The sequence below is a fragment of the Pempheris klunzingeri genome, chromosome 20 (genome assembly GCF_042242105.1).
Source record: "Pempheris klunzingeri isolate RE-2024b chromosome 20, fPemKlu1.hap1, whole genome shotgun sequence".
NCBI classification, from domain to species: domain Eukaryota; kingdom Metazoa; phylum Chordata; class Actinopteri; order Acropomatiformes; family Pempheridae; genus Pempheris; species Pempheris klunzingeri.
Window position 1 is genome coordinate 9,007,984 of NC_092031.1, and position 27,089 is coordinate 9,035,072.

Sequence of the window (27,089 nt, forward strand, 5' to 3'; positions counted from 1 at the left end):
GTAGTAGATGAAGAGAAATTACAGAGCAAACACACCTCAAAGTGCTATAAAATGATTTATTACAAAATTGTGAACGATGCCTCAGCAAAATGTTGTTCAGACCCATTTAAACCTAACTATGTTGCATAATTGTGATATCTTTTGAAACTTTCTCAGGGTTTGCATAAAGCATAATTTGACTTGAAGTTAAAGTCATGAAGCAGATGCAACTTTAAAGAAGAATCATGTACAGCAATCAACACCATCATACCTTGTACAAATGATACAAAACATCTATAAATGAAAACTGTATCAATTGCAAATAAAGTTTCTTTCGCAAGGCACATTAGTTGGTATTAGATACTTAAAAAGACACATTCACAACAACGGGCTTCAGACATTTCAAAATAGCAACTACAGTTGCCACAAAACAGTGGCCAGTTGTGTTTAGCGTATCAAGACGTGTGGAGACAAATGTGCTAACATAAAATGAAGATTTCGCCAGCTGCAGAGGTCACTGTGCTTCATCTCTAAACTCTGGTCATTCCCTTGACTACCTAGGAGCAGTGTGCAATTCACACACCATAAAAAAGGTTGATTGTGCACGACAAGACAACAGGAGACGTACACGTGAACTGTGCGCAGTGTGTTTAGAAAAACAGCAGTAAGACGAGCCTCTCTGGAGAAGAGTGAGCTTTGTTAGCTTGCTGTGAGCTTTTAAAGTAATCATTTTTAGCTGTAAAGGTATTATACTGTAGCGCAAGCCGGTTTGTTACATGTAATCTCAATGCAACATGTGAAACATAGAACATGTCTAGAAAGAGCTGAAAGAGTCGAATGTGAGCTTGCAAGCACTTTTCAGCTTTACCTGCTGTTGGTAAAAATTCTAGTTACTGTTTTTTTTTTTTAAATTAGCTTGTCTTAAAAATTAGCCCTTAAAACTCAAAATATGTATTGTGACCAAAGAAGGACAAATACTTTCAAAAATGATGGCAGAATGTCTTTGGCAGAACTCTTAAGAAAATAAAGATTGCTACAATTGCATTGCAATATGTAAAATATTGAACAGTGTTTGTCTTTCATTTGTGATAATATAGAATAGTGTAAACAGGCACAATACCACTGAATATATTTTGCATGTGCTGAGCGTAGGCCTATACTGTACTTGTAACAACTCCTCAAGTTCATGTGCTTATCCTAGCAAAGGTGAATGAATGGTAGTGATAGTAAAATTATCAGTACTAAGATACAAAAACGTCTCTTGAGAAAATCTAGTTATTTAAATTTAACTTAAGGTTTGTGTCTAGAAGAGGCCAAAAACAACCTTGCATTCTGTGAAGTCCAACCTCCAATCAAAACATATGTATATATTCCTGGGATTTGTCAAAATAAGCTTTAAAGCAAATTTTTTTTTACACACTTCAGAAATAAAGAATCTAACCCATAACTCGCACTGACAGTCCCATCGTTTACATTCTACCAGAACAGCAACTGTGACAGACAGGATGTGAGACTAATAGAGAATCTTTGCCCATATTAGGGTGAGGGGCACTGATATCGTAGCTCTGATAAGGTATCTGTCCATTCAAAGTCCTCCTGGACGGCTGGATAGAGCCAGCATGAAACAGAGCAGCAGTGGCCCCTCTCTTACTGGTACCAGGGGGTCTTTCTGACCCAGTGGAGGGTGAAACCTGCATCTGTTCGGATCTTAATGGAAGCTGCCTCTGCCTCCCTGACCGTCTCCTTCACGGACTGCATCAGGTTCTGAGCATTGTGGACCAACATCTCAGTAGCCTGTCGGAGAAGACAAAGCAAAAGATACAGTGATGAGACTGTAATACTCCTTTGTAGGGCCTGTTTTAGGAAAATAAAAGGCATCTTGTGAAAGACTCACCTGCTCTGACTCCTCTTCACTGATGTTGGTGCGACCCAACATGGTGGCCTTGACTGTGGACAGGATTTTGAGCTGAGTGCTGATGGTGGGAATGCGCTCGCACACCTGAAACAAGGCCAGAAAGTGAGGTGATGTCAAAATCTTTGATAACAAAACAATAAAAGTTCTTCCACAGTGAAAGCCACTGAACTGACCTGGAGCAGGTTGGTCCGGATACGCTTGTCAGTACACTGCTTGGCCACCTCCTTGGCCAGCCGTGTGACCTCGTCAGAAGCCTTGGCGATGTCCTTGGCGCACTGGATGAGGGCGCGCTTGTTTCCGCTGCCTCCACGCACCAGACGTGACATCTCAGCCATGAGCAAGGCCATTCGTTTGGCAGCACCAATGATGTCATTTCCCTATGAGGTACAACAGGACGGTAATCAATCTGAAAGCATAGGATTTCAAAGTAAAAGATCTTGTTTACACTGTTCACTTACTTTGCTGGACCATTTGCGGGCTTCATCGTGGAGCTGCCTGGCAGCCACCATCATGGGCTCGTTCACCATATCACCAGTCTGCTCAGGGAACTCCTCGTCTTTCTCCTCTGGGGGAGGAGGCCTGGGGGGAGGAACCTCACCCTCAGGAAGAGGAGGTTTGGGTGGTGCTGCCTCATCGTTAAGCTACAAGAACAAGTTGAAGTAATTATGGTTTGGCAGTTGTTTTGGACACTAAACCAAAGCAGTTTCAAATGGTTTGCCAAATTCAAAGTTGTGCTTATCTGAGGACTCACATTAAGCTGATCCAGTTCAGGAGGAGGTGGTGGGAAGTCTGGCTCCTGAGGCTGGAATGCCTCCCTGACCTTTGCCACAGCATCAAGAATCTTATAACCTGAGTCCAGAAAGCCCTTCTGAAGACCTGGCAATCACAAAACAAATGTGGCAGAGTTTATCACCTATCAGAAGGTTCCATATACGCATAAAATATAATGCTCACATCTGTTAGCAACATCAGCTTACTTGGATCCTGGATATTTCCAGCCACCGCCTTCGCATCCATCACCATAGGAGAAATTGTCTGGCTCAGTTCATCAGATGCAGCCTTCACCACCTCCCTGAATTTAGGATCCTCAGAGTTCTCCACCTCTCGCTTCGCCACCAGGAGGATACGGTTGGCTCTGCGGGCGATGCTGGTGGCGCCGGCGACCAGCATCTGAGGCTGGTGGTTGGCCATGGCCACACGGCACTTATCCAGGTCCTTCTTGATGGCCTCCTCTGAGGCATCCAGCAGAGATTTGGTATCGATGGCCTCGTCCACCAAACCTAAACATCCATAGCATGTTAATATGGGGAATTACACTAGGAGGTATGGAATAAAGATCACCTGCAAGCAGGGGCTTTACAACATGTCTGCGGCCTCCCACCTGTCATTTTCTCCACATTGTCAATCCACTGATTCTTCATGGTTTCAAAATGTTCATATGCAGCTTGGTTGCCCGGATTTCTCAGCAGAATACGGGCAGCAGACACAACCTGAAAGTCAATCCGAGCCATTAATTGTCAGTCCAGTGACAACTGCTTAAGACTTGGCTCAGGAAGTGACAAACACTTAAGCTCTGTGACTCTTCATGCAGCGTGGAGGGCAGACACAAACGGAAACAGATATAAACACTAAACCGTGACATACTTGTGGTGTTAAGTCTCTTGTTGACTTGACGGCAGCCTGGATTCCCTCCACTGTGCTCTTGTTGGCAGTGCCGACAGCAGCAGCCTTCTCTGCTGTGGTGCCAAGCTTATTGGCGTGGTTCTCAAAGTTGGCAGCCCTTTCATCAAAGACCTACACATGATCAAATAAAACAATTATCCACAAGGGTTGTTCGAAATAATACACCAGTGACGAAGGCTCAATGCAGTGAGATCATAGTGAGGAGCAGAGTGACTGTACCACTGACCTCATCTCTGTTGGGGGCGTCCAGAGGGGCGGTAGCAGCCACTGCCAGTAACTTGATGGGGGTGGTGGTGTCACTGAAGATGTCGGACACCTCCTGAGTCATTGCTTCTTGCATCTTTCCTTTCAGGTCCTGAGAGGAGGACAAGGAGATATTACAGCCACTCTCACTACATTAATGATGACTCACAGAGATCACAGATACAAACGCGTTACACCAGGAGAGGTTTGTCCAGGTACATTTTAATGGTCTTTTTGATTAAAGTCTGAATTCTTGCTGTGCTTCAATACCTTCTGATAAACTAAAGAATATGATTAGGACTGCAACTAACTGATCTTTCTGATTAATTCATAGACTCATGATAACCAGGAACTGTTTCAGTTCATTTCACTAAAACCGAGAACAGTATTGCATTCGTATTCTGTAGAACCAGCAGGGTACAGAAAGCAAGAAAGTGTAGTTTTGAGGTTTTCCTTGAATGTTTCCGTTGATGGAATTCATACTTTAACTCCAGAACATTTCAGTGAGAATATTACAGCTGATGGCTGCTCTCGCTACACATCCTGCAGCTTTACAGCCTAGTTTCAGTTTGGCCAACATAAACTAAAAACATGGCTTCTACAAAATGCAGACGTCTAATGAAGAACTTGACTTATAAACTTAGAAACATTTTACTTTCACAGCTTGTAATCGTTCAACTCATGTGAAAGCATGAAAACCATAAAATTGTCTAAGTGAAATTTCTGTTATTTCTCTTTTTTTTTTTATGTCATTGTGTCATCTCCAATTTGGCCAATTTCTATCTTTGAAAAATTGCGTGTTATTATTACAGAGTACATTCTTCACAATGCGTACTACTATTGACACTTGTACCACTAGTACTAATACTAACTTATATTTAATTTTGTCAGCATGACTTTTAGTATTTAGCCCATAGTGGTCATACTATTTGAGATTATTGTATGTCTTCCACCACTGATGACCAGCAGAGGGAGTTGTTTCTCTGTTTCTGTGTATGAATCCTGATTCTATCACAGTGAGGCTAGAGGTCTGAATGAGAGCGAGTGTGGGCAGTCTTACTTTCAAAGCCTCCTGGAGCTGCTGAGCCACAGCACGTGCCTGAGGGGAGTCCCCTTCACCGCGGGCGGCCAGGTCGGCCAGCTGGGCCATGAGCTGCTCCACCTGCTCGCATTTACCCAGCATCTCCTGCCTGTATGGGCCTGGGAGAGCGTTGGCCAGCCTGCGCCCCTCTGCCACCAGCCCGCGGATGGCAGCCTGGCCTGAATACACACACACATAGATATATATATATATTCGCAAAAAAAACCCAACATTCTGCTTGTGAACTGCTAATCGATGTTCTGTTATTACATTCAGGTGCATCAATGGCATCAAATTTGGCAAAATTTTTGTTGAGATGAATTTCTGTTTTTGAGTAACTGATCAATCATCTACAAAATCCTATAAATTGTGAAAACTGTCCATCACAATTCTCAGGGGGCCATTTTCAAATGACATCCAATATGTATGCCCAATATCCCAAAATCAAGCACACAAAAATGTATAAAGACATAAAGAGAGGCAAATGCTCACACTTGAGAATATGGAACCAGAGAATCTCTGCTACTTTTTGCTTGATGCTCTTAATTGTAAAGCAGCAGTTTTGATTTTTCTAACTGGGTGCTTGTATCAACACTAGAGGGCAAAGAAAGCCACATTGTCTTCTGTTTCTTTTAGGTAACCACTGCCTCTGTTATACGATCATTCTTAGAGCAGCCAGCCCTCAGTTCTATTGTAAACATGTCCACATTTGAGAGGAAACCAAAACCAAAGAAAAAGAACAGTGTTGGGAGAGTGCTGTGGAATGTCGAGTACAGTAGAAAGCGACATGTACACAAAGTGCCTGGTCCGCAATTTAGCCAGAGGAGCAGTGGAGGGAATGTGAAGGAGTGTGAGAGGAAGATAGAGAGATAAGTAGGTTGTGGAGGATGAGAGCCAGACTCACCCACACCGTTGTCATCCATGGTGGGATTGTCAATCCAGCGCTGCGCCTGCTCAATCTTTCCTTCCAAGTGAACAGCTGCCTTTGCAGGCCTGCTGTTGGCCACAGCTTTGTTGGTCTTGGACTGCAGGTTCTGCAGAGCTGTTGCGATCTGTTTAGCCAAAGCTCTGGCCTCAGGAGTGTCACCTTTACCCCTATAAGGAAATAAAAACAGCCAAAAGGTCTGAGGTGGTGTTTTATCATACAGATATTACTGCCATTAGGTCTGTAAATGGCCAGATATAGTTAGAGAGCAAATAACTATCAATCACTTTCACACTGCCAGTCCAAGTCTGGAGTACTTCACCTAAAAATGTAGTAAAATCATTGATTTTCATATTTCTTACCACAGAACAAAAACCTACCATCCAATCTACTTTTCCAAGGTGGAATGAGAATGGAAAATTGTCAAATTATAGTAAGAAATCTGTACTCCCACAGGACGAATAACAATGTATGTGTGTTACACCAATAATTTAAGAAGAGAATTATCATAGGGAGAAGGGAAGAGATACAATACCTCACTGATCTATGTGCAGAGAATAACTATCAAGCCAAAGTTCATATACATTACTGAATAGTGATTTCTTTCATTTTCCTGCATATGTAAAAACAAACTTTACTTCCCAGCAACAGTGAGAAACAGATGTGATTTGATGTGTTGAATTAAAGCGCCTGGATAACCAGATTTAAGGGCAAAAGCAGACCGATGGTGTTAAGAAGAAGGGGCAATAAAAGCCTGGCTCAGACTGAAAATAACAAACACAGCATAAAACGGTGCAGCGCTTCTAGCAGTCAGCAACTTACTGCCTTCTGAGATCAGACAGCTTGGCAGTCATGGCAGCGATCTCCCCAATAGAGCGCAAGATGTCATCTCTTTCTTTGGGATCCTCACACATGTCTGCAATCTTTTTGGCCTCAGTAAGCAGAGCCTTGATGTTCTCTTCTCCCTCTGGGCCGCTGTTAGGGTCAGCCAGCCAGTTCTGCAGGAGATGCATAAAGCACCATTAAACACTTGCATTTAGAGGCCTGAATCTATGTTTCATAAAGGCAAATAGGTTTAACGACTCACCTGTGCTGCATCAATCCTTTTGGCGATGGCCTGCTTGGAGTTAGTCATGGCCTCCAGCTTGCGAGCAGCATTTTCCACCTTGCCAGTTAGCACATCGAGCCCCTGAGAAACCTGCTGAGCCTTCTGCATGGCGGCTGGGGACGCGCCCTGACCTCTGGGGTGGACAAAGTAAACATATGGATACCATAAACTTCAACGCTGCTATGCCTTGAAAGACCACATGCGCACATTTCTCTGTTTGTTTACTCAAAAGTTTAAGCTTTGGTGGTACTCCTGTTTAAGAGTAGCATTTCCCAACTTAATGCCTCCATTTCTAGGCGAGGTTTAGAGGCTTCTATCAGTTTTCAGAAGAGTGACTCAACTAAGGGTTAAAGTAGATTACGGATTAATACCAGACAGCTGCTTTCAGTTTAGCGTGACTCAGGGTCCCTGATGACAATCAGATCACATAGATCGCACTTCCTCTCTTACACACTACAATCCCCTCTACTATGCTTACTGCCTTTCACTGTACCCTAAGAATGGAAAATGACACTTATGTATAAAAGGATTTATCAATAAATATATCCAATGACAATTTGATTATCTAGGAAACACACAGCAACACAACATGAGACTATGCAATAGTTGTGACAGACAGTTAAAGCAATGACTTTTTTTTGGTGAAAAGTGTACCTGGCCCTCATCTCAGACACCTGGTCTGTCATCTGGCCCAGGGTCTTGGCCGTGCCCAGGATCTCTCTGCGCTCCTTTCCAGCACACAGTTCACCAACTTTCCCTGCTTCATCAAGGATCTGGCGGATGGCCTGCTCGCCTGCATCCCCTAGAAGCACAACATAGTCAGACATGTCGATAACATCGCTAGATACAAGTACATTATTAGCCTGAGGACACGATTAACGGCAGGACGTAGAGGACATGGATGTGTATTACCTGGTTGAGCGTTTGGATCCCTCAGCCAGTTCTTGGCCTGAGCCATCTTTGAGTCGATAAGCCCCAGAGCCCTCTTCATGGCCTCTGTGTCCTTTGGGTTTGAAAGACAGAATAAATGAATAACTTAAAGGGAATCAGCGCAACCAAAGAAAACTAAAAAAAGGAGTCAATCAATGCCCTTAGTCATTCCATGTATACACTGAGGTTTCATTTTAATTTCAAGTCAATATTGCTGTAAATAGCACTTTGTCTGTGAATGAAGGTGAAATGTGATGCCATATAATTATATTCCTATTTAGAAGTAAGGTCATGACTTGGAGCTTGGAGTTGTATTTTCTCTCATTCACAGATTTTCCTGAGCAAGTTACATGGTCAAGGAAGGCTCCAGGCTCTCATCTTCATTATGATCAATCCCAGTGGTTTAGTTATTCCAGGAAAAGAAACATACAACAAAGTCCATGTGCAGCATCACTAACATCTGTCAGGCACAACTAAATAGCGCATGCCGTTTCCATTATTCTTTTACATCATCAATAATGAGCGTGTCATGTTATGAAAGCCAAACGACTCTCCATTGTATCTCAATCAGAGTGGATGGAAATACAACAATCTGTCCAACAGTCCGACTGACTCGACAATGAGTCCACTCATTGCCGAGGTCTGCAAAACAAAGCAGAGTCCTGTAGGACACGGAGCAAAGCAGGAGACTGGAGCAGATGAATGAGCGGTTAAAATGAACTTTTTATGGTACAATAATAGAGATTCAGAAAAAAACGTGTTACTATTCCTCATAATGGAGCTTGAATCTTCATCACAGAGTTTAATAAGAGTTTCATAGCGAATTAAGCTGAAAAAGAACAAACCTCCACTGCTTCTTTTAAAGATATTCATCTCAAAATATGTCTGAGCCCTCACAATAATCCCTTTGTCAAAATAAAAGAGAACAACCAGCATGTTTGTTCGAATAACTTGGAGTGTGGGAGCAGGACTGAATAAGAGAAGGGAAAAAAAAACAGGAAGTACAAAGGTGTGAAGTGATGTTACCAGAGCTGCGTGGGTGGATTGTTTTATTGTTCAAACTTGTGCAGCTGCTGTTCTGTTAGTAACCACTTGTGTATGCGAGTTAAAAAGCCATGGAAGTAAAGCGAAACACATATAGATAGAGGCTCTTTGCACTCATATCAAATGCAAACACCGATTCATTACAGCTCGAAATCAAACAGAGAATGGTATTACTCAAAAATTAGATATAGTTATAGGGATTGTATAGGGATTGTGTAAAGTGAGAGGGCACATTTAGTGTTCATGGAAATAAGATTTGTGAGCAAAGATGTGTTCGAATAAAACTATAAATTTGCCATTCATACAACTAAATCTACATCAGCTTTTCTATGCGTTATCCTCCTATAAACAGAAGTAAAGGCAGGAAAAACACTTTCATCATGTTAAAGGGAGATGAATGTTAAGAGAATTGTCCTTAGTGACACCCAAATCAATACTGCATGAGTCAGGTCAATCAATAATCAGACAGGTTGAGGACATGCATATGTTGAGGTTTAAATGACACAGGAGGAGGACACATAGATGGTGATAAAATGTCATGTTATGAAGCAAAACAAATTCAAAAAGGGAAAAAAGAAGCAATGTATAGACCAACATTTCAGTAATTCAACCTGCTTAACTCTTGTTCAATAAACACCATTCCATTAGCAGCACAAAATATTCACACTGCTAATTTTGCTCTACTAATAGTCGACAGTTTAACCTCACAACTGCCCCATTACTGATAAGCACACAATGGCACCACAAAGCACAAAGACAGCACACACATCTGTCAGACATGCTGCTGCACAACCAGGGGGCGAGAGAGGTAAGGCTTACCTTCTACAGGGGGTGAAGGGACAAAGAAACGGTAAAAAGAAAGGAAGAATGACATAAATACAAATGTTGAACTGGACATACCAACTGACAGCAACAAAAAAAAGTGTCAAAGAAAAAAAGTGGCACAGGATAGAGCCATTGGAGAGTGTCGCAATAGGAAAGAAGCAGAGCGTGCAGAGCAGAAATACATTTAAAAACAGCTACATAGAGACACATAGAAAGTTAAAGCATTCCTACTTGAATTACTATCCGTGTGAAAGATTCAAATATAGCAAAAGCATTTTTCACACCTGCCAACCTTGGAATAAGGTCATCCTGATGAAACAAAGTTCACGCCTTATCAAGAAAGAAATGCACCAAATGAGAATAACATCACTTCATAATATCTCCGGTCTGCAGCCTCCAGCCAAAGGCATTCTGGGAGTGTGTGAGAGCACAGTGGGTAGCTGACAAAACGCTGCTTCCAGTTGTGATCCGCAAAGAATGCAGAAAAACAAAGTTTAAACACTCAAAGAGCAAAGCAGTCTGCTGTTCCTCGGGTGTCTTCATAGTAACAGTGTGCGCATGTGACTTTGATGGCCATAGACAAACTGAGGTAAAAGCATGTAATCTATTGTGCGTACCTTGTTGGCCCAGGCATCCTCGTCCCAGGACGTAAGCTGCAGCACTCTGATGATCTCGTTTATCTCGGCACTCATCTTCTCAAAAGTGAAGTTGCGGTTTTTCAAGGCCTCCTCCACACCCTGGCTGCCAGATGTCTTGGTTGTTACAAAGATTTTAATACCTGAAATAAAAAAACAGTACTTACAATAAACATATTCCATTGGTAAGTGTAATGGCTTTATAAAAAAAGGAAAGGAAGGTAGTCAATGTATACTTGAACTGTATAGGAATCCCCTCTTCATGGGGGGGGGGGTGACTGATTACCTGAGATGAGGATGGGCAGCAGCTCTTTGACTGTGTTCATGGAGTTGACTAACATCACACGGTGCTCCTGGTGTGTCAGCTCCTGCTGTCGCTCATCGATCATCTTTGCCATCTTTGTCATCCCTGGACACAGGCAACAAACCAGAGGTGAAAAGAAGCGAAGAGTACATTTACTAAAATAACATACTTTAAGTTTAATTTCAAGGTAATGGTACAGGAGTATTTCTCATTCTAATAGATGTATATGGCAGGTGGAATTACTTGTTAATTTTCAGACTCAAATTATACATTCAGCGTGAGAAAGGAATATGAGACATAATGGCTCTAGTGAAGTAAAACTGTTGTGTCTCCAAACTATAAACTTTTCAGGAACTGAAAAACAGACTGTTTTAGCCTGATGATGATTTTAGACATTCACCAAAGAGCTCTAGAGGATCTAATCATCATGTGGAGGGGCGTGTAAATCTCCATCTAATCTGAAAACATAAAAACCCTTGAAATTGGTGATTACTGATGCATAAATGATTCCACAATTACACAGGGACAGTTTTACCGAATGACTGATTTAATTTTGATATTTAACATTTGGTGTATGCAACTTTTTATTAACTACTACAAAAGTTTGAATACAGGGCTTTTACTTGCAATAGTGTACTTTTGCATTAGTGAATGACTGATTTTACTTAAGTAGAGAGTTTGAGTTCTACTTTCAGCAGTGCAACAAATGAAGATGTTGATGAACAGCAAATACACCTTGAATCTGTCCACCAACACGGAAAACCTCTGAGATACCATCAAGACAGCAAAGTAATGTCCGCAGACTGACCTGGCCCCAGGTTCTTTGTGTATGTGATCAAGTCCTCCATAGACTCCACCACCTCTGCCACTGTCAGATACTCCAGGATGCCTTTGCACACGCGGATTATTTTGCGGACCTGTGATGGTGGAGCAATAAAAAAACAACAACAAAAGCTAATTCAAAAACAACGTTGCATTCCCAGAGTTAAGTGATTATGCAAACACAGCCTCCTCTGCTCATTCACATTCTCTCTAATTACACTCTGATAATGCTGCCTACTGACATTCCAGCCTCTTTGTCCTGCTTCCATCCAGCTTTATGCAGACTGCTGGAGTCACCACTCCGCTATACAGAGCAATCCCTGAGCTGCATTGGAAAGCATGATGGCACCACTGACTGATGACTCCTGCTGACTGCTGCAGACAGCAATGGGATGCCTGATGTCTGCTCCAGAGAGCTGATCTGCAACTTTTTATTTTACTCTCCATCCCTGAGAGGAAAAGAAGGATGGGCCTGATAGATGATACTCCTGCCTGCTTCGATTTATGAGGCGTTTGTGTAAGAAATATGGTGAGACCCCTCTGTTGCTCCTTATAAACATTACACTACCGAAGGGGAAGGCAGGAATGGATACTGTCCTTACACTGTACCAGAGGGTCTCTGCATGGTCAAGATCTATATTTTACTCTGGTAGCTTTGTTTAGCACATATCTGTCTCCCTTCGTGGTGCAGCTGACTCTCATGCAGGATTGGCGTTTTATCATCGTTTTCATTCTGCTTCCTGCTTTCATTTACGTTTACAACCAGCCAAGCACAGAATAAGTGATGTCATATTGACGTATTTTCAGTAATCTCAAACATTATCTGTAAATATCTGACGGAGAAAAAAAAGGAAAAAGAAAATCAAAGCACATGTAAGCGCACGCTATTTTGCCCCGCTGCTTTATTAATGCGCTGGGAGAACTCCAGAGCACAAGAGGCAGAGAAATCAATTCCTCCACCATCAGGTGTCTCAATAAAACATTATTAAATTCACATGTTTCTGACATATGGGACACAACCATATCCTGAAAAATGTAGGGAATCACTACATGGATGAGGTGTGCCAGAATACACAACACCTCTGAAACTGTATATATATCCAACTGTGTCACCTGATTTCTTTCATGAAACAAAATCTGTATTTTGACCTCTTTGTTCAGCAAAAAGCTGGTTAACAGATATAATAGATATTTTGAAATGAAATAAAGAATGAATGAATGAATACCTCAGCCTCATCAAATGTCAGGAGCAGGTCAGAGGTCCCTGAGAGGATGCCCCGGGAGCCATCGATGAGGTAATCCCGAGCAGGAACAGAGTACGGATCGGCTTTCAGCATGGAGGCAGCCTGCACCAGCTTAGTGCACGCATTCTCCACTCTGTGGAAAGCAGAAGATGATTGATTTGAAGACAAGTACAGGAAAAAAAAATCCTCCAAAACAAGTCATGCTGATGATACGAAGCCCTTCAGAAGCCAGATGGACATCACGCATGGAAACAGCAAAAACAGACGGAAGCTTTGGGATACAGCTAGCCATGACATACAGCAGCTGCTATCAAAGCTTGACCTTGTTTCATTTCCTCTTCCTATATGCTTTCCATTACATTTCAAGCAGATACTAATGTGTACTAACACTTTTTATATAATCATTAATACATGGGTTAAATTGGGAATTAGGAAATAGCCAGTCATAAATTTTGAGATTCAATTTATTCTAACCTGATGAGGTTTTACTGTAAATGAAAGAAAAAAGAAATACAAACTTACTTCTTACTGTAATCTCACTCATCATAATGCTACTGTCAGTAGTTTCCTTCCTCTACCACAAGCTGAATGTGTGCGATTAGAACTTTGTGCGTAAACATACCCCATTCACAACAAGCTGCAGCACAGCGGACACTAATAATTGTATAGTTCCATCAGACTTTGTTCTTTAGTGAGCAGATTATGTAGACACACTTTTAAAGAATCAGAGTGACATTGAGAAGTTCCTATTGAGAAAACGTGGAAGTGAAAATACATCAAAGAGAGTAAAGTATAACTTTGCAGTACTTTTAATAATTTTTTTGGAAACTTTTCAATAGATTAGTTTACTTATTAAAGCATGAAAAACAACATTTCCACAGAGTGAACAGAGTACGAAATAGCCCGATAAACTGGGCTTTAAGATTTGTTCAAGTTAGCTTGTTCTCACAGGATGCGATTTTGGTTCTGGCTGGCTGGGACCCAACTTAGGCCGTTTCCACAGAAATGTAAATGATTTATAGTTGCCTCCTGGGTGTGATGCACCCTGTGAACTCCAGAGCACAATCTGCCGCTTCAGTCTTTTGATTCAGCGTCATACATGCCACCTGCATATTATCATAGCAGCCGTATTGCACACTGAAACAGGCAACAAGCCAAGGGCTGACACATGTTCTAGTTCCCACAGTGTGCCGTCTGAAGGTTGCCACGGTAATAATAATTCTTGCTATTTTTCCACATTTGTGGGCAATGTGAAGGGGCCAAACAAGAGGAGCTCAGTTCTTCTGAAGGAGCAAGGATACAGGCTAATGTATGTGCATGACATCAAGGCTGATATGAGTGAATGAGTGTGAGTGTGAGTGTGAGTGTGTGTGTGTGTGTGTGTGTGTGTGTGTCTTTGCAGAGCCAGCCAGCAGTGTCCTTCAGCGTGCAGTAGCGAGAAACAGCCATGCATTAACCGGACCCCGACAGACACTATATTTAGTGAAGGAGACGCATTCCAGCACATGTGCTGATGGATGACGACAGGGTGACGATGTGACTTCGAGGCGCCAAATGTGTTGAGCCTGATGACCTGCGCCTGCCAATGCGTTTCATCCCTGACCTTGGGGGCCCGCCTCCCACTCCCTCAACTGCAGCCTCTCATGTAATACGGACCAGTGAAAGACTGTGATATCGACGGACAGCAGCTGAGCACAAGTTAATGATTTAGCTGATGTAGAGTGAGCTACGAAAACAAATACATTGATTAAATATGTACATTGCTCCGTTATGACATCAACGTGTAAACCTTTTTTGTGTGTTTTACGTTCTAACTTAAACCAAAAGCAGCAGCAGCAGCCAGTTGCTCTTCTGTATGAGGACATGTACAAGTTTGTGTTCCTTCTCCTTTAGGTTAAAGGAACTCTGTGTGAAAAAAAGTATTTATGTTACACCAGGGCAAGATTCTGAGGCACTTAACATGCCATGTCTGACCTTTGCTTGGGCACAACCAGTCATTACTGCAACAGATAAAGAGAGAAAGAGAGCCAAAGAGAGGCCAGTGGGTTCCATATACTGTAGAGAGAGAACTGTTTCATCCAAATACATTTGAGAGGTTTGTCACTGTACGACATTGAGGTCTGCTGAGAAATCCCACTGTGCTTACTTGATAAAAGCTGGTGGCATGTCCCTTTTCATGATCTGGTCCTCTGTGGTTTGTACAGTCTCCTTCCCCACCTGGAAAACAAAAATTCCTTATGAGCAAAAATCTATCAACTATGATTTAATGGAGCAAAACATTTTAAAGGAAATCACTGAGACACAAAACGCACATTTCCACACAATGATTTAACATAACATACATCAAACACGTGATGTGCAGTTCTGCATGCACAATACGAAATTTGTAACCCATTGATTCTAAATTTGAAAGCCTTGGATGCATAATCTTTTATTAGCTGTCGATTCTGAACCTGTTTCTTATTACAAAATGTCATAATTCATAACATGTTGAATTCAAGTAATTTAATGTGAACTTGTTTTCTAAGGCAGGTGCTCAGTTTGTCTTATTCAGTAAGTTTCAAAATGACTTCACACAGTTGTCATTCACTCTTTTTTGTTTCATCTCTGGTAGGGTCACAGGGGGCCGGAGCCTGTCCCAGCATGCACTTGGCACAGGTTGAAGACACCCTCTGTGGATCATTGTTCCCTTACAGTGTCAACACAGATGCTGTACAATCACAGTCACTTTCATACAATGATTTAAAGTCATGGGACGACTCTGATAGGTAACACAGGTGAACATAGTGACAATCCAGAAAAAAGGAGTTGGGATTAAACTCTTAATTATATAGTGACAAAGCTTATATCTGGGCCACCATACGGCATCCCCTTACAGTAATTACTATAAATAGTTTGATATTTACAAGATTATTCTTGAGACACTTTTGACCTTTTTTGTCTTGATCTGAATGCAGGACATTCTGATCACCTACTGCATATCGTGGCTAAACATTTTATTATATTATCGTATTATCATCAACTATTGACTGAAAATGTATTTAGCTGAATCAGGTTTTCAGTCTTGTCTAATACACAGGCATCTGTTAATCACGTTTTATTTCTTTGGATGTCTAATCAGAGCAGTGTCCGCAGACAGTGCTGATGAAATTACTGCATAATATATTGCCACAGAATTTGATCGTTTTTGGTTCGTTGGGCAGTGTCAGCCACAAGGTTACACTGCAGTAACTATAGTAACAGCTCTAATGCTTCACACTTGCTCTTGTCATTCTAATTCAATCATGGGCTAATTTGACAACAAACAAACTCAGAGAATTAAGTTCTTTTCCCCGTTTTTTCCATTAACTCATATTAAATCCCTTGTCATGAATTATGACTTAACTTATAATAGTATAGTATAGCATAGTATAATAATATATACACTGTATATATAAAATATGTACATATTAATGCTACGCCGATTAGCTATTGTATCATATCTGGCAACTGGTAAAGGTGGCACCAATAGTGGTCAAACAGTCGCGAGGAGAGACAGGAAACACCCCCCACCCTGGCCTCAGCCTTATGACTAGATCATCAGTCACGAGGATTTGATATCAGTCAGCACTTAAAGCTCTGGCACTAAGTTTCAGAGGAGTTGGTGCTGGCTCAGAAATATTACATTTTCAGATATATTCTACAGCTTTTGTATAACTTGAGCCTAAATGTTATACTTCAATAGCATGACATATGCATGAGTAAAAACTGTTACCACAACTTTCCCCCGAAGGAACTTTTGTCTTTAATCATGCAGTTTTCCGGAATGATGTCCCGTTACTTGCCCGGCAAACTATTATTTCAACAAAGCAGCTGCTGGGGGGACGCCAGGCCTCAGCACAGTTATAATGTGTAAAGCAGCTGAACGCCTCCTCTCCTGCAAATGCCAAAATGACTCACCTCCCCCAGTCATGACCTAAGCTCTGTAGGGAGACACGACTCACCCACGTCGAGCTGCCATGGGTGAAAGATCACACGCGTTCATACCGGGACACAGATCACACTGACGGGTTAAATGTGCTGCATCCCTGCCCAACGAGAGATGTTAAACCTTTTCTTTTCCATCATTATGGTAACAAATATAAACTACACAAGCGATTACCTCACCGTCATTCACATAATTTAGCAACATATAACATTTTCAACATGTTTCTCTGTGTTGAACTTCACTGCACAATCTCATATCTTCTTAGTGATGGGCAATAAGCTAGTTAAAGTTTAGCTGATATCCATTGAAGGCAACCGATACAAGGTGTAAAAAAGTACTGAAACAATCGCATGTAAAAACAATTCTGATGATGAACTGTTAAAGTCATGTATTAAACAAGCTGAAGTCATTTCATATCATTAGAAATTCTATATATTTGGGTGACTTATGTTGTCTTGACACTGTGGTGAGCTTTCCCAGAGAGCTCGTCAACATGACTACAAGCAGTAGCAGAGCCATTCCAGGTGGTTGACGTGGAGGATGTAATGGAGCAGAGCAGACACACATCTCATCACTCTCTTTTTACTGCACTAGAGGGACTCTGAGTGACTGAAGGGTTATAAAATAGGGCCAAAGGTTGTGCCAAACTAAAACTGGAGCTTAGCAGAGTAGTGGTGATGCCAGCCTGACATTCCACCAATGAGTCGCTCTGAACAAAAGCCAACAGCAACAACTAAAGCTGTTCTGTCCCGTTCAGCTAAAGGGCAGGAGGGCTACAGACTAGATACATAGGGCACTGACAGAGCAGTAAACATAAGTTAGGAGGGAGGAAGGAACAAACACCTTACAATATTGCCACCACTGTCACCTCCTCTAAGAAGTGACACTCCTGCATTGTGAGTACTAATGTACAAGCTAACAGTGTTGCCAATACTTCTAACCAATTTGCAATTTTCTTTTGTTTTGGGTTGCAAGAAAACTTGCACTTAGTGGTGATATTTAAAAAATGTGCCTGCCCAGGGGAAGCAGTTTACCCGTTCATTTAATTGTATCTCATCTTATCCCATGTAAAGCTACAGCATCATCACCCCTCAATTTACACATCAGCAAAAACACAAATCACAAAAATCTACAGTAAACTGAAATTCTACTGGGATTTAAGTTTAAAAACATTTGTCTAAAAGAGCCACTTCATAAATTCATTTGTTGATCAGCAGTAAAACCATCTGATAACTGGTTGGTTGGGCAAAATATGAAACTTTTTGGACACACTGAGCCAGTGTCATATTTTGACATTTTATAGATGCAAGACCTGATAAATAGATAAATGTAATAGTTTTTCAAAATTACTCATAATGAAAATATGTAGTTGCTGCCATTAATCAATAGCATTCTGACCTTGAAGGACATTTCTGAAAAACTTGCTTGGGTAACTGGGAATTGTTAACACAGGACTATGATTTATATGAGATCAAGTCAAGTTTAGACATGACCTAAACTGAACAAAAGAGAGAAGAAAGATGATGCTATATGCCAGCAATGTGGAGGCCAAAAGCTGAGCACATACTGTATTTAATGAGTCCTGAGTCATATTTTCCTCTATGTTTCCTGCAGGAGTATCTGACACCAAGCAGAGTTTAGGCTCTTGTTGTTGTGTACAACAGGTCATCATGGTCTTCCTTTTCCTCCTCCCTGCGCAGCCTCTTCCTGCTGTCTGAAGTTCAAAATCAGTTTGCAGCCCAACAGCGATCCAAACAATTCGCCGCAAAAATAGAACTGTGACCCAAGTTTATAACTGTTGTTGTCAAGCAGTTCATCGTGCCTGGCCTCTTTTGCTATTTTGAGCCTCTGCCCGAATATTAGATCGCATTCTTATGATACCAACACTGACCACTGCGACTCAGGGCGGCAACTTGAGATTAGATTCGCTATTATTGGGTTTTTGTCTTAAAAGATTAATAGTTTACCCCAAAGCATCTCTAGTACCCGATGACCAGGATGACACCATCAAACCGAGTGTTTTCTCTGACTGAAAAGCTTAAAGCATTTGGAGAACGATGAAACAGTTAACTTGGTATTTTTGCCTGATAAATGACTTAAACTATTAATCATTAAAACTGTTGTCCATTATTTTTTGTCAATTTATCAATTGTGAAATTAAATGTTTTAATTGTTGGCATTTTGCCTCTATTTGATAGTGAAGACAGGAAACACAGAGGAGTGAAAAAAGGATGACGTGAAGACGTCCAGTTTCAATTCATTCTTAATGGGAGTGGAGAGCCACAGGCAAACCACAACACAAATTTCCTGTTCCTTGAATACATTCTAGTTGTGGAAGGGCAGTTGTTCACTTCCGCCTTCTTTTTAAAACCTTTCACCGATTCAGTGTCATCCACTTCCAAGCTGTCACATACCACACTACTGGCTGACAGTCTCATTTACCATTTGTGTCTGGAGTGGAAACACTGACACTGGTTTTACCATCCAAGAGCGCTGTGTGGAAACCCTGTGCTGTGAAGTAGCTTGATAAAGTGGCTGCTCCTTTAGAACAGACTTCGCTTTGTTGACAGCAGCCCATCGCTCTGCCGGGAGAAGAAAGGCCACTCTGAAAGCCTCAAGGCTGCCAAGACACAGCCTGCCTTTCACATGTTGGGTAGTTTTAGCACAATGCTGTGTTAGTCATGGCGACCACAAAGATGTATGATCGCAAAATTCTGGCAAGCGTTGTCACCGCTGCCCTTAGCAATGTCCTAGAAATAAACTGTGTGTTATTCTGCACAGAGATTTAGTTCCTCAATGTGCAACTCAGACACTGATTCCCACTCGGTGACTTTGTGCTGCAATCTGATGAGGCACGAAAACTGATGGCGCAGCACTCCATTACCTCCTCTTGATCAATAGTCTCAGAACCAGGAAGGGCCGCATTCTGAGATATCAAATTACTTTTGAATAACAATGACTCAGAGGGGGAGCATAGAAGTCACCCTGAAGGTCAACACCTTTATCAAGCATCTGTCAAGTGGTGTGTAACAGGGCTTTTTATTAATTTGGTTCAGGAAGTTGCCACACATTGGATGTTCAAGGCGATGAAAGTCACAAATCAAGCAGGCTGTTTGGCTGTGGCAAAACAGGCTTTACAGCCAGTGAGAATATATCATAACTATCTATCTCATGTTACAGGAGCTTAGCAGCTCATACAGTGTTACTAGGGAGCGGCACTCATCAGTGTGAATCCTTCTCTTAAATAGAAGAGTGAGTCGATACAGAGCTCGTCACAGATGAGCTGTCATTTTACACCAGAACAAGGATTACCAAAAGAACAGAGATAACAAGAGATACTTTTATTGCAGCTAATAAGGGTTGGAGAGGAAAGGGCAACATCATATCCAGCCATCCAATCAGGTGATCCAATGAACCATAAACCTATTTGTCGCTTTCTATTGGATCAATCTTTCAATGCAGTGTAAGACTGTGACTTTGCTTTTGAAATATTTAAAACATTTTCCACTTTCTGATAATTGTAGATACACATGATACTATCACCATTGGCCTGCTTCCTGCTCAAAAAAAAAAAAAAAATCAGAGGAGAGTAGCTGCCACATAAGGTCCAATATGAAGTCCAGTTCAGCCAGAATGCTGGATAAAAATTTACATTTATGCTCCTCCCTCTGAAATCCTCTGTCAATAATTGGTTTGTACAACCTGGCAGGTACTGGGGCTAATTTTGTGACAATTTGTGTAGATGAATCACAATGAGTGATTAGAGGTTGGCCGTTGAATCTGTTTGGCCAATTAATCGGCTCCTTGTTATCAGTGGAACTTGGCTTCAATAGTGGCTGATGGCTGTGCAGGGCCCACTGGTCACACAGGGATGTACATCACCGTTTGCATGGAGAGAAGAAGAGCAGTCCGTGACAGCTTAGCTTGCTAACACCTGGCATCGAGCCAAAAAGTCAGTCGTTTAACGTTTTACCCTCCAACAATTTCATCCTCCACTCCGAAAACCCAGCTGCAAACCTTCCAGCTCCCAGGCTGCCCATCCCCAGGAGCAGGCTGCAGCGCACCGCTGGATTATGGGTTTAACTCCAGTGTTCACACAAAAGCTTGTTTATTAGCGGCAAGAGGCATAACTTGTGTTTAGTTTTCTTTGAGTATTCTCTGAGTATTTTTGGGCTACCTCTATAAAAGATGCTATGATTTTGTAACGTGTTTGTTAAAGCATGGTAATTTTCTGACACTGTATGCATGCACAAGTGTGTATGTAGCAGGGTATGCACTGGTGTTAGAGGCTGATTTCAGCCAATTAATCAGCTCTTTCCTGCTCCTAACTATTGTTATTGTTATTGTTATTATAGCGGCCGTTAAAAATCCACTATCATTCGACCTCTGCTTAGTATTTCACATTACAAATTAGTAATACATACCCTAATATTAATACTTCTTGCACATTATCAGTGGCCTAAAATACGGTAATATATATATATATATATATATATATATATATATATAAATATAACATAGTTGTAAGGAAAAAGCTACATGGGTTGCACAACAATAAATTCCAACAAAATAAGTGTCTATTCTCAATCATTCAAACTTGATTATTTTGGAAAAAGTGAGAGCCCTACTGCATCATATCCTTTGTCATGGTCTGCAGCCATTAACATCTCATTGTCCAGGGAGAGGGGTTTCCCTTCCCTGGCTCACACTCCTGTTCCTAAGTGGGCCAACAGCTGCCACGTCTTCCTGACTTGGCTTCTTGCATTTCCTCATCAATTCAACACTCCTCCGTATCCTGAAAATTTTCATCTGACGGATGAAAATAATAGACTGCAGGTGCAGTATGAATCCATGACAACAATGTGTATCTGTGAAGACTATATCAGCTCTTTTCAATGCAAACATTTCAAACTCTTTGAATTGTTGCCGAGATGACAGAATCAAATGGTGAGCAGTATGAAATGATTTTCCTTGACAGATTGCAGGAAGCTGGAGTACCAGGTAAGAGGAAGCTCTTTTGTATGCCTTTAAGCACTTAAGTTAATGATCTCGTTTGTTTCCCCATCTGTAAAGGATTATAGAAGTAGGTGATTAAATTGACTGTTCAAGACCTCATCAAATACTGATCTAACCAAAGTTTAGTGTTTAAAACCTCCATCATTTTCAGTATTTCTGTAAAAGTTTAAGAAAATTAAGACTGTCAAGACCTCCAAGTGTAATGTATGGGGTCATATTTATTTCAAGTCATCTTGACACAACTACCACTGACACCAACTTCCACTATCTGCGTTTCTTTGGTATTGCTGCATAAAGCGCTGTGGTGTTTTGCAACCACAGAAACATTGTGAGCGGTATTTTTTTTTATCCAATGGCTGGCTCTACAACCATAGAGTGATCTGCACGGGAGCATCTCTGCAAGTCATGTGCGCCTTGTGATCTGTGCAAACAGGAAGACTAACACTTACAACTTTATCCGTTCCAGGACCCTACGTCATTCTTCTCTTTATCCCACGCCTATAAAACAGGAGCTATAAAAAATAAATAGTACAACAAGCCTGAAGTAAAATGGGACCGTATAGTCACCTCCAAAGAATGACTGCTGACACAGAGAAGCATACTGCTCCATTTACCACTGTTCTAATACTAAATACTACACAATAAGAATATTTGCTCTATTCAGCTGTGATGTCCACTGCAAATATAATTTTACCCCAAATGTTTTAGTTATCATATTCAAACATTTCTTAGCCTTAGAAACATAAGACAAAACTAGCATGATCCTCCAAAAACCAGAGCTGCATACAGTTAGAGAGCAAACACTGGAGTTGGTTCAGCTTAGCAGGTTTTGTGCAATGCCGTCAAGTTAGTTATTTCTCTTACTTTATGTTATCGTTGCATAATCCATTTGTGCAATAAGCTCAAGGCTTGCTTATTGCACAAGCATTGAGCACATCTTCTGTGACACTATTCCACATACACCACTTACATTTCACTGACTGCTGTTAGCCATATAATGCTGGGTCAAACCCAGATACCACAGACAAAGATGAAGCTGACATTAACGGCTGTATGAACGGTTGTGTGGCTTCTCTCAGGGGAGCCTTGTTAATTGATAATCTTACCAAATATTTCAGTAAAATGGTTCATTCAAAGGACCAGCTCAACCCCCCTCTGAGCATGGATGCATTCCTGCTTGCTGGGAATTCTTCACATTCCTCACATTTGTATCTAATTGAGGTCTGGCTCATTGTCTCAATCAGAAAGCACTGAAGTCAAAGATGCTGAGCACGAGTGAAGGGTCATGGTTGGACCAGAAAATATTTGACTGGTTTGTGGTCTGGTTACACTTTGAAATACTGGGTCAGTTCACAAAAGCTGCAGTTTTATCTCCATGCATCTGGAATAATAAGATTAGATCCTTACAAATTAATGATTTAAAGGTCTACACACTTATCACAGTGGATGCACCAGATCTCCTCAGACAGGCTTAAGCATCCAAGAGCATCTTAAAAGCTCATCTTCCTTTTCTTTCACTGGCAATGGGAAGTAACCAGATGCGACCATCATCACATCAGACTATGTCAGAATGTCATTTGAAAGGTTCAATTATCTACAACCCAATTTCAGGCCATCCAAAATTCCTTGATTAATTACATGTTTCAGCATCTGGCTCAAGAGATTTGGAAGAGAATTCAGGAAGGAGGAAGTCTGCACAACATGTGGTTTTCTGGGCAACACAGACAATGAGGTAAATGCTTTCCTTTGACACAGCCCCGCCCTGAGAATGTCTAGAGAAATTAGCTTCCAAGGATGATCCTTAACACAACAGTAATTTACTCTGAAGTTAGATGTTGGCTTTGTGTAACTGACTCACTTAAAGTGAGTGACTTACAATGGGTGCAATAACTGACAATGGTACAGATCAAGAGAACGATTAAACTTGTGTGGTCAAAGTGGCAACACCTGGACAGTAAATAAGTAAATAAAACACAGTCCTGTTTCCTAAAAGTATCCATTGGCATCGTAACAAAGAAGACAAAGATAAGAGCCTCACAGTATGTTTATTCTCTCATGTGAGCTTTGCAGTCCTCATGGGACTTACAGGACTGATGAGACTGAAACCAGAAGAACATCTGATCTTTAACTTCAACGAAATCATAACACTGTTCATGTTGTAATGTTGCTACGGCAACTGGAAATAATTACAGGCCTATTCATTCATTCATGCCACTGTTGGAAACATCTGATCACAATTCAGAATGTCCAGAGAGCCTGGATCACTTCACCCCCAGCTAGTAGAGGTTAGACAGGACACTTCATGTGTTAGGAAATGCTGACAAGCGCTGCATTCATGTTAAATTAATCAGTAACAATGTAATGCTTCTATGTTTAAAGCTGTATTCATTGATTTTTTGCAACTTGGGGGCAGAAAAACTTTAAAACAAGAGTGTACAAAGTAAATGTAAGCCCCAAAAATAAGCTAAAAGAGGCTAAAACTGGGGTTCATCATTGCAGGCAACACCTATCAATTCATTGTTAATATAAAATAAATACCTATTAGTAGAATCGAAGAACCGTTGCAATGTTTAGATGATGTGTTCAACTTTGTTTAACTGCGCATTCATCAACTTTGGTTCGGTGCATTATGAATCTAGAATATGAAGTGGTGTGTCTAATTATTCAGCATGCATCTTCAGTGACCCTGTTCAATTTCACATGCAGATCACTTGACTATTAGTAGTTGCATGTGATTATAAAACAAAAAAAACATGATTGGAATTATTACCATGGGTAAAGGTCAAACACTTTACTGACATTAAGTGTGACCAGAATTGTTTGAAAACTGTTATCCAAGGTACTGCTGCAGTGTAATCTGGTAGAGAAAGGGGGTGGGTCTGTCGACTTATGACATTGATATAAACGTAACACACCGTCTAAACACCTCTCTATTTCTCCCCTCAGAGGAAGGAAGCTTTTTGGTGTAGACATAGTAATCCACACAATGGGGTACAGACCTATATTTTGGGAGTGGGCATTGAGGAAAAACAAAGGCCTGGAATGAAGTGAGCTAGTTTGAAATGGTTATAGGCCATAAAAACTACTAAATAAATTGGGGGGACCAATGGTAGGCAATTCCTGTAAATGAAGAATTCTTTTGTTGACAGGCGACACCACAGAAATTGTCCAAATTTATCACCCCACAACTGCCAGGGGCCGTGTGCTTCACCAGGCTGACAGGGAGAACACAGGAACCAAGTCTGCCTGACTTTACTTCCGACCCCTTCATCTCTTTACAAGCCACAATATCTGACAGCCTCCTCATATCTCCTTGTTTCCTTTCTAAGAAACGTTCCATGCTTTGGTTTGTTTTTCAGGCTAAAATTTGTGGAAACGACATCGTCAGTTCCTTACTTTAGCCATGATAGTCACTTTGTGGCTCTGAGGAACACCATTGTGGTTAGGTCCCTTTTGATTCTAAATATACTTGAAACCACAGCTGCATCTGGTCAAGGGGTGCACTTAATCTAACGATTTTGAAATACTGTGTGCAAACGCATAATTAATAGCCCCAAAGATATTTTAATTGCTCTGTGTGGGTAGAAATACTTCATGGGCACCGACTAGATATGATAATGTATGAGCACTTGCTATAGTGCGTCAAGAGCGAGACAAAATTATAGCTACTGTAGCCCAAACATGGGGGTTATATTTTTAGTTCAGAGTGCTTGTTTGTTAGTTGGCAGGTCCTCTCATAAAACAAGCAAAGAAAATCTGGTTGCATCTCACATTTCGAGGCCAAAGGTAAAATAAACAAGGGATCAGTTCATGTTCATTTTGATTTTTTTGCTATCACAGCTATGAAAATGTGTGCCAGCTTATGGTGTCACAGCCTTTGTTAGCAGGTATCCAAACACTGTATACGACCAAAGTAAAAGAAAAGTTTTTGGAGAGGGAACGTAGCTGAAATTCCTGATCAGATCACACAACCTGATGTGTCACAGAAGGCACAGATTTACACCAAATCCACATGAATATGGCCAAGACTGACACATAACTGTGCAGCTTTGGTGAACGTTTGTTGGTGCCTCTTAGTCCCGTGTACGTGGCTATCTTACCAGGGCACTGACAGCTGAAATATTAAGACTTTGCATGAGTGATCAACCATTTCTTCAGCTGTCCCATGCAGGACTGTAGTCTACATGGAAGCTCTGCTTGAGAGTTTTGGTTACAAATGGCATGACCTGCCCCACCTACTCTGTGGCTCAGTGAACTGGAAATCTAACAGCCTGTATATGAGATTCATTCATATTCAGAGTCAACCATTATAAGTGTTATTTCTGATTACTTGGATTAGATTTTTTTTTTTTAAAGTTACCACACTGTATCCTGCTGGTGCCTACGTCAAGATATGGCAGTCGGCTACGGAGGAGGCAGGACATATTTTCAAGGGGAAAAGGGCGTCACTGCCCTTTGCCCCGAGTCAAACAACTTCAAGAAAATGTATTAGCATGCATTCATCTTCTCTGCTCCTAAACACTGAAGACAAGCAGCTAGCTACACTGGTGTGGTTGTGAGAGTTGTGCTTAAACCTTCAAGTGAGTTAAACTGAGAGCGGACGGTGTGGGACAAAGAGCGACAGGTAGCCGACAGCACCCGCCGAGTTCAGGCACACTTCACGAGGGATAATTTCACATAAAGTGAGAAAGTTACTCACACGAACAAGGTTGCTGACAGCCGCCTGCACGGCAGCCACCGGGGCGGTCAGGTCTGGTATAGCTTTCCCGTCAACTTCACCTTCTTCGTGCATTATCACCAGATGGGATATCTGCTGAGCCACCGGCTCCAGGATACTTTCTATCGTTTTCGTGTGAAACACCGGCATGGTGACAACTTTGGACCACTATCCGAGAAGAAAACAAGTAAATCTCCTACCACCTAAGGCAGCGCTCTCCCAAACTCCCGCTACGAAAGCCTAAAATAATCCCTTTTTTCCAGGACAGTTTCAACCCTCCGGTATGAAGACCACAACTACTCCCGTGAAGCCGTCAACGTGAAAAACTCCCAGCCAGAGACTGAGCCTGAACGTCACCAGCATTCCCCGCCCTCCAACCAATCAGCGAGCGAGAGGCCAAGTTCCGTGGCGTCTGATTGGTCGATACGAGTGTCAATCTGTATCAGCGCCTCCCGCTTCAACACAGTCGGGTTTGCTCGAGATCCGAGTGCTCCCTAAATTACGTAATAGATTCTCATGCCCTAAAAAGGGAAATATGTGTCTACTGTTTGTGAGGAGTAGATTCCAGCTGTAAATTAACCAGTCAGACAGGAAGCGTTTGGCACCTCCTGCACATAAACTAGAGCTGCGACTGAAAGCAGATCAGACTGT

At 41.6% G+C, this 27,089-nt stretch overlaps 1 protein-coding gene across 1 annotated transcript; it reads right to left on the reverse strand.

Annotated features, from left to right (window-relative positions):
• Positions 1-47: 47 nt before the first annotated feature.
• LOC139219692 (vinculin) lies at positions 48-26,718 on the reverse strand. Its single transcript, XM_070851626.1, has 21 exons — positions 26,421-26,718; positions 14,885-14,955; positions 12,721-12,871; positions 11,481-11,589; positions 10,655-10,777; positions 10,351-10,511; positions 7,847-7,937; positions 7,589-7,736; positions 6,914-7,067; positions 6,649-6,824; positions 5,806-5,996; positions 4,881-5,080; positions 3,804-3,932; positions 3,539-3,688; positions 3,276-3,384; positions 2,872-3,174; positions 2,646-2,770; positions 2,353-2,535; positions 2,068-2,271; positions 1,874-1,978; positions 48-1,773 (listed from the first exon to the last, which is right to left on the reverse strand). Exons 1-21 carry the CDS (start codon positions 26,586-26,588, stop codon positions 1,627-1,629), a joined length of 3,198 nt encoding a protein of 1,065 aa, XP_070707727.1. The 5' UTR covers positions 26,589-26,718; the 3' UTR covers positions 48-1,626.
• Positions 26,719-27,089: the final 371 nt, after the last annotated feature.